Raw genomic sequence first — 8,698 nt, forward strand, 5'->3', positions numbered from 1 at the left:
TACAGGCTTGAGCCACTGAGCCCAGCCGAGTTTTATTTTTTGAGATGAGGTCTTGCTATTTTGCCCAGGCTGGTCTCAAACTCCTGGGCTCAAGCAGTCCTTCCACATCTGCCTCCCAAGTAGCTGGGATTACAGGCACCCACCACCACACCCAGCGAGAGATTTTTTTTTTTTGATCTTAAAAAAAATAATGTTTAAGGGCTCGGCACTTGAGTGGAATGCCTGTTTGAAGTTTAGGGTCCTCAATCCTTTAAGTTGACAAATTTTCTAGTCACAAAATTGAAAAAGACTGAAACCACAGAACTGATCTCCACAGAAGTCTGTCTTACTTGGATTGGTATTCACATCTTTGGGATTTAGTCTTGCTCTGGCCTTTTGTGTGTTTCCTCATACTTGTGAAGCTGCCTGACCCTGTGAATTTGCAGAAGATCAGAGACATGTCAGAGGCTGACAAAGACAAAGGCCCTCAAACACTGTTTTGACAAAAGATAGCTGGATTCATGGCTTTTCTGCAGGAAGAGGGGAACATTCAGCTCTTAATCTGATGAAGCTCCTCTTTGTTCCTACTTTATTTTTTATTTTTATTTTTTGTAGAGATGGGGTTTCACCATGTTGCCCAGGTTGATCTCGAACTCCTGAGCTCAAGTGATCCTCTCATCTCAGCCTTCCAAAATGCTGGGATTACAGGCTTGAGCCGCTATGCCTGGCCTTTATTCCTACTTTAACATTGTGTTCAAAACACTTGAAGACCATGTGCAAGGCAAAGAGTTTCATTTTGGTAACATAGTCTCTGGTTGCCTGGGTCCTCTGGTTAAGTGGTAAGTTCTTTATGGAGTTTTATCAGCTTGGTTTGCATCACCTTTCCTATGTCAGTAGCCAGTTTATTATTTCGTTGAATTAAAACTTTTTTTTTTTTTTTTTTGAGACAGAGTCTTGCTCTGTTGCCAGGCTGGAGTGCAGTGACGTGATCTTGGCTCACTGCAACCTCTGTCTCCCGGGTTCAAGCGATTCTCCTGCCTCAGCCTCCCGAGTAGCTAGGACTACAGGCGTGTGCCACCACGCCCAGCTGATTTTTGTATTTTTCAGTAGAGGGGGGGTTTCACTGTGTTGGCCAGGATGGTCTCCATCTCTTGACCTCGTGATCCTCCCGCCTCAGCCTCCCAAAGTGCTGGGATTACAGGCGTAAGCCACTGCGCCTGGGGAAATAAATTTTTTCAATAGGTTCAAAGTTCAAAAGGTACAAAAGGGTATATGTGACAATCTCCCTCCCATCCTTGCCTCCTCTCGCATTCAGTGCTTCTCCCTTCAGACAGTCACCAGCTTCTTGTGTATCTTTGCCAAGATGTTTTGTGAATTGGTTATGATTCACATGACCAATAACTAATTGATATTTCTTTTTTTCCTATGTTTTTCATATAGCACAACTTTGTGACATCCTTATTTGTAATTTTTTGCATGGATTTGTTGATTTGTTTACTGAGTAACCTTAGACAAGTGTTTGTGATGTTTTGTGCCAAGGTGTACTATTTTCTTTCTTTTTTCTTTTTTTTTGAAACGGACTCTTACTCTGTCACCCAGGCTGGAGTGCGATAGTGTGATCTCGGCTCACTGCAGCCAGGTGAGTTTAACCTCAACTGGTCTTGAATTCTTTGGAGGCCTCCAGGCTGGCCTCCCAACTCTTTGTGAGGCTGAGGTGGGCGGATCACGAGGTCAGGAGATCAACACCATCCTGGCCAACATGGTGAACCCCGTGTCTACTAAAAATACAAAAATTAGCTGGGTGTGGCGGCATGAACCTGTAGTCCCAGCTACTTGGGAGGCTGAGGCAGGAAAATCCCTTGAACCCAGGAGGCGAAGGCTGCAGTGAGCTGAGATCACACCACTGCACTCCAGCCTGGGTGACAGAGTGAGACTCCATCTCAAAAATAGATAGATAGATAGATAGAAAGAAAGAAAGAATAAAAGTAAAAAAGTATTTCTTGAAGATTTTTGCTTGTAAGTACATAAAGAGCACTGGCTCTTTTAAAAATAGTTGAATAGAGGCCAGGCGTGGTGGCTCACCTTGTAATCCCAGCACTTTGGGAGGCCAAGGCGGGCGGATCATGAGGTCAGGGGTTCGAGACCAGCCTGACCAACATGGTGAAACCCCATCTCTACTAAAAATACAAAAATTAGCCAGGTGTGGTGGTGCGTGCCTATAGTCCCAGATACTTGGGAGGCTGAGGGAGGAGAATCACTTGAAACTGGGAGGCAGAGGTTGCAGTGATCCGAGATTGTGCCACTGCACTCCAGCCTGTGCGACAAAGCAAGACTCAGTCTCAAAAAAAAAAAAAAATAGAATGCATCCCAATGAATTGAGCAGAAGACATTGGCTTTATAGACACAGAAAGACTGAAGAAAGCTGAAAAGCAAAGAACAAAGAGTGCAGGTTGCAGTGAGCTGAGATCACGCCACTGCACTCCCGCCTGGATGGCAGAGTGAGACTTTCTCTCAAAATAAATAAAATAACTGATAGGGCCACTTGTGGTGGCTCTTGCCTATAATCCCAGCACTTCGGGAGGCTGAGGTAAGAGGATTACCTGAGCCCAGGAGTCAGAGACCAGCCTGGGCTTCATAGTGAGACCCCCATCTCAATCAATCAGTCAATCAATAACTGATTGACCAGGTTCAGTGGCACATGCCTGTAGTCTCAGCTACATGGGAGGCTGATGCAGGAGGACTGCTTGAGCCCAGGAGTTCAAGGCCGTAGTATACTATGATCACACCTGAGAATAGCCACTGCACTCCAAGCTGGGCAACATAACAGTGAGACCCTGTCTCTAAAAAATAAAAATAAAAAACAAATTAGTTTGTATCAGGCTACTTCAGGCTACCTTTTTTGTGTAAGGATTAAAGCAGAAGGAGCTTCATTATCATGTGATTTATAAATTTAAACAGGAGCCCTGGCACGGTGGCTCACATCTGCAATCCCAGCACTTTGGGAGGCCGAGGTGGGCAGATCACGAGGTCAGGAGATCGAGACCATCCTGGCTAACATGGTGAAACCCTGTTTCTACTAAAAATACAAAAAAATTTGCCAGGCATGGTGGCACGCGCCTGTAGTCCCAGCTATCTGGGAGGCTGAGGCAGGAGAATCGCTTGAACAAAGGAGGTGGAGGTTGCAATGACCCAAGATTGTGCCACTGCACTCCAGCCTGGGCAACAGAGCAAGACTCCATCTCAAAAAAAAAAAAAAAATTTAAACAGGAGTGTTAGAGAAAGTGACTGTATCTCTTTTTCCTGATCTCTTAGGTCAGCTGACAACTTAGTTTGGGTTTGGTGACGTGGAACTATGGAGTCACAAGTTGGGTGACTCCATCTTGATGCTTAGTCTGGTCTGTTGGAACCTAGTGCAGAAGCAGTCCAAAACAATGGCTTCCTATACTTTTTATTTAAAAGTGAATAACTGGTCAGGCACAGTGGCGCACACCTGTAATCTTAGCACCTTGTGAGGCTGAGGTGGGTGGATCACTTCAGGCCAGGAGTTTGAGACTGGCCTGGCCAACATGGTGAAACTCTGTCTCTACTAAAAATTCAAAATTAGTTGGGCATGGTGGTGTATGCCTGTAATCCCAGCTACTTGAGAGTCTGAGGCAAGAGAATCGCTTGAACCTGGGAGGTGAAGGTTGCAGTGAGCTGAGATTGTGCCGTTGCACTGCAGCCTGGGCAACAAGAGCAAAACTCCACCTCAAAAAAACAAACAAATAGGCTGGGCGCAGTGGCTCACGCCTGTAATCCCAGCACTTTGGGACGCTGAGGCGGGAGGGCCACCTGAGGTCAGGAGTTCGAGACCAGCCTGACCAACATGGAAAAACCCTATCTCTACTAAAAATAGAAAATTAGCCAGGCATGGTGGCACACACCTGTAATCCTAGCTACTTGGGAGGCTGAGGCAGGAAAATCACTTCAACCCAGGAGGTGGAGGTTGTGGTGAGCTGAAATTGTGCCATTGCCCTCCAGCCTGGGCAACAAGAGCAAAACTCCATCTCAAAAACAAACAAAAAATTAGTGGGGCGTGGTGGCAGGCACCTGTAGTTCAGCTACTTGGGAAGCTGAGGCTGGAGAATCACTTGAACCTGGGAGGCAGAGATTGCAGTGAGCTGAGATCATGCCCCTGCACTCCAGTCTGGGCAACAGAACAAGACTCCATCACAAAAAAATAAAATAAATAAAAGTGAATAACCCACATACATGTTATTTCCATAGTAGAAGCATTTCTGTAAGATAGATTCCTTGAAGTAAAATTGCTTTATCAGAGAGGATATCCATTGTGATTTTGATAGGTAACTCTAAACTTACCCTTCATGCAGTTGTACCAATCTGTAGTCAGTTTAGATTACCCCAACTAACTTTGTCTAGTCACCGACAGCAGAATGCCTATAGCATTTGGGATACGTAGGGTTATTGCTGCTGCTACAGCTTCCCCAGTGAAAATGAACAAGAGGTTTGTGGGCCATGATAACTTTTGTAATGCCTACAGAAGCTAAAGCTATCTTAGCCTCATAGAATTGAGTGAGGTCTACTGAGGAGTGTGTCCTGTTGTTCCTTGTCTTGCTCAGGCACTCCAGGAAGCCCATCGGGTGCTGAAACCAGGAGGACGGTTTCTCTGTCTGGAATTTAGCCAAGTGAACAATCCCCTCATATCCAGGTTGGCATTGTTAATAGGGCTTTATCTTCATTGTATAGCCAAGGTTTCCTACCCTGAAATGGACTGAGAATAGCCAGTAAGCTATAAGCATGAACTTTGTAGTTCAGAGTACCAGAGGTCAGCCAGTTCTGAATTATAGTACCTTGGCCACAAGAGTCTCAAACCAGATCCAAGTTGGCTTACATATGTGTATTAAGAAATTGACTTAGAAGCCCCTATTTAAAAATCAGGAAATGGCTGGTCCAATGGTAGTGGGTTATCAGAACTTATTAGTGGCACTAATGTTGCTGTTCAGCGCCCCGCTGCTAAATTTGACTGACTTAAAAAAAAATCAGGAAATTTGGGCCAAGTGCAGTGGCTCATGCTTGTAATCCCAGCACTTTGGGAGGCTGAGGCGGGAGGATCACTTGAGGCCAGGATTTCAAGACCAGCCTGGGCAACACAATGAGACCCTATCTCTAAAAAAAAAAAAAAAAAAAAAAAAAAAAAAATTTAAATCAGGAAATTTTACATAAAAATCTGAATTTCCAGCTTCGCTTGAGAAATCAGATACATGGCAGCCCTGGGTAGGCCCATATCCCCACATGCCACAGGGAGGGCTGAGTAGTAACTGTCCCTTCTCCACTTTATCATACTTCCTAACTGTACCTGTCAGCACTTCTACTGGTCTTGTACCTGACCCACTTAATTCAGCTTCTTGCTTGATCCCTGTAGGCATTTGAGTTTGTGATCCCAGGTTTTGTCCTTCTTTCTTCTTATCTAGGGAAGAAGTGAGGGGCATGTTCTAATCTTCATCTTTTACCTTTTTGTTTGCTTAGGCTTTATGATCTATATAGCTTCCAGGTCATCCCTGTCCTGGGAGAGGTCATCGCTGGAGACTGGAAGTCCTATCAGTACCTTGTAGAGAGTATCCGAAGGTTTCCGTCTCAGGTATGAAACTTCTATAGCTTTAAACAAAGGCCCTACAGTGAAATCCAGGCTACCCTGGCTGTATCATCTTTCCTTGTGTTTTAGGAAGAGTTCAAAGAGATGATAGAAGATGCAGGTTTTCACAAGGTGACCTATGAAAGTCTAACATCAGGCATTGTGGCCATTCATTCTGGCTTCAAACTTTAATTCCTTTCCTATCATGGAGCATGAACCAGTCACATCCTGTTGAAAGCCTGGAACTGAAGGATAATCTGGCAAATGAGACAGCAGGAGAGCATCTCCTCTTAAGGATACGTGCCTTGGACTCATGTTTGAATCGAACAGTCTTAAAGTGGAAGAACAAATTCTTGTCACTTTTTTACAGCTTTCTTTGGAGCTGCTTCAGTTCGTCTCCCAGAGGCATTTGGTCTGTATTTTTGCTCGACTGCTAATTTCTCTTGGCTGTAGGGTGTGTGGTTAAGGTACATCCAGCACTAAAGCTCAGTTTTGAAGTGAGTGTATTCATAGCTTCCCTGCTGGTGCTGCCTTCCAGAGGGATAATAGATCATTTGAACCCAATGACGATTTTTCACCAGAAAACTTAATTGTACCTGAATCAATCTTTCAGCCTAGGAGTAAGTATAAGCCCAAGTCAAGAGTACTAATGATCATGAGAATTGTGTGCTGAACCAGTAAACGAGTTTACCTTTTGATGGCACTTGTCATTTTTTCTTGAAGGGGGTAAGGAAAAGATATTTTTCTTTTTCTTTTCTTTTTTTTTTTTTTCCAAGACAGAGCCTTCCTCTGTCACCCACGCTGGAGTGCAGTGGCGCAGTCTCTGCTCACTGCAACCTCCGCCTTGTGGGTTCAAGCAGTTCTCCTGCCTCAGCCTCCCAAGTAGCTGGGATTACAGGTGCGTGCCACCACACCCAACTACATTTTTTTGTATTTTTAGTAGGGATGGGGTTTCACCATGTTGGCCGTGCCCGGCCAGAAAATATATTTTTCATCATTCTTTCAGTCCTCTTCCATAAAAAGCTACTGTGTGGGTTGGGTGCAGTGGCTCACGCCTGTAATCCCAGCACTTTCATAGGCTGAGGTGGGTGGATCACAAGGTCAGGAGTTTGAAACCAGCCTGGCCTGTATAGTGACATCCTATCTCTACTAAAAATACAAAAAATTAGCTGGGCATGATGGTGCACGCCTGTAATCCCAGCTACTCGGGAGGCTGAGGCAGGCAAATCACTTGAACCCAGGAGGCGGAGATTGCAGTGAGCCGAGATCGTGCCACTGCACTCCATCCTGGGTGGTAGAGGGAGACTGTCTCAAAAACAAAAAAAAAAAGAAAACTTTTCACTAAGTCCTTGTTGGAAAATAAATGTACCAGAAAAATCCTGCTTTCATGTCTTATATAGGGAGCTTTTTTGTAAGAGTACACTTGTTTTATAGTAAAAAAAAAAGTTTGAAAACGATGTAAGCTAACCTTCAGTACTCAGAGATGGAGCCGGGCAGACTTCTTGTCTCCTTGTTATACTCTACTGTCGTCTTTCTTTTTCATTTTTCGTCATTTTCTAAACATTTCCCTGAATACAGTCCACTGTTTGATGTTAAAATGAGGCCATAAATTATTTTAAGAGACAGGGTCTCGCTCTCTCACTCAAGTTGGAGTGCAGTGACCTGATCATAGCCCACTGCAGCCTAAACTCCTGGGCTCAAGCAGTCCTCCAACCTCAGCCCCTTAAATAGCTGGGTCTACAGGCATACACCATAGTGCCTGGTTAATTTTTAATTTTTTTTTTTTTTGAGACCGAGTCTCCCTCAGTCACCTAGGCTGGAGTGCAGTGGTGTGATCTCGGCTCACTGCAAGCTCCACCTCCCATGTTCAAGCGATTCTCCTGCATCAGCCTTCCAAGTAGCTGGGATTACAGGTACCTGCCACCATGCCCAGCTAATTTTTGTATTTTTAGTAGAAATGAGGTTTCACCATGTTGGCCAGGCTGGTGTCGATATCCTGACATCAGGTGATCCGCCCACCTCAACCTCCGAAAGTGTTGGGATTACAGGTGTGAGCCACCATACCTGCCTGCCATAATTTTTGTTTTTTCTTAATAGAAACAGGGGTCTCCCTGTGTTGCCCAGGCTGCTCTCATAGTCCTGGGCTCCCACTTTGGCCTCCCAAAGTGCTGGGACTACAGACATGAGGCACTGCACCCAGCCATAAATATTTTGAGTGTGGATGAATCTTAAGGTTTTAAAGAGGCTTTGCTTAGAAATTGCAGAAATCAGTCCAGCACAGTGGCCTATGCCTGTACTCCCAGCACTTTGGGAGGTCAAGGAGGGCAGATTGCTTGAATCCAGGAGTTCGAGACCAGCCTGAGCAACATGGCAAAACCCCATCTCTACAAAATATTAAAAAAAATAGCCAGGTGTATGGTACACACCTGTGTTCCCAGCTATTTGGAAGGCTGAGGTGGGAGGATCATCTGAGCCTGGGAGGTGGAGGTTGCAGTGAGTTGAGATCATGCCACTGCACTCTAGCTTTGGTGACAGAGTGAGAACCTGTCTCAAAAATAAATTGCAGAAATCAGTCTGTGACTTGGCTAACAGTTTGTGGATAACGTAGTTCAAAGGTATGTGAAAGGGCTTCAGATATACTGCTTCCCGGCCCAGCACAGTAAGGATCATTTACGTGCCTTCACTTACAAGATCTTGCCCTGTCACTGAAAAGCTTCCAGATAGAGCTAGCTATATACAACTCTCTCAAAGAACAGCAGCTAGGAGCATTTGATAAATGCTTAGAAAAACTTAGCTTACATTTTCTTTTCAGCCAGCTGGAGCCTATTGGCTTTTGAAATTAACAGGAAGGAACAGGCACTGAAAGGAGCTTCATAAACCATCAACCCAGTCTTATCTCCATAGCAACGTGGTTTTCTCACATCTGAATAAAAAAACAAAAAAGCTGCCAACTTCTTGACAGTAAATATGGGACAGATCAAATTCAACTAAAATGGCCGGGCGCGGTGGCTCAAGCCTGTAATCCCAGCACTTTGGGAGGCCGAGACAGGTGGATCACGAGGTCAGGAGATCGAGACCATCCTGGCT

General features: G+C 44.9%; 1 protein-coding gene across 1 annotated transcript in view; it reads left to right on the forward strand.

Annotated features, from left to right (window-relative positions):
* The window catches only part of COQ5 (coenzyme Q5 homolog, methyltransferase (S. cerevisiae)), a 27,664-nt gene extending 21,355 nt beyond the window's left edge, over positions 1–6,309 (forward strand). The window contains exons 7-10 of the mRNA XM_011948599.1: positions 4,399–4,443; positions 4,585–4,687; positions 5,506–5,617; positions 5,702–6,309. Of these exons, the coding sequence (XP_011803989.1) occupies positions 4,399–4,443; positions 4,585–4,687; positions 5,506–5,617; positions 5,702–5,803 (362 nt within the window). The 3' untranslated portion in view covers positions 5,804–6,309. The remainder of the gene's footprint in view (positions 1–4,398; positions 4,444–4,584; positions 4,688–5,505; positions 5,618–5,701) is intronic.
* The last annotated feature ends 2,389 nt before the right edge of the window (positions 6,310–8,698 follow it).

The sequence above is a fragment of the Colobus angolensis genome, unplaced genomic scaffold, assembly GCF_000951035.1.
Source record: "Colobus angolensis palliatus isolate OR3802 unplaced genomic scaffold, Cang.pa_1.0 Scaffold28, whole genome shotgun sequence".
Taxonomy (NCBI): Eukaryota; Metazoa; Chordata; class Mammalia; order Primates; family Cercopithecidae; genus Colobus; species Colobus angolensis.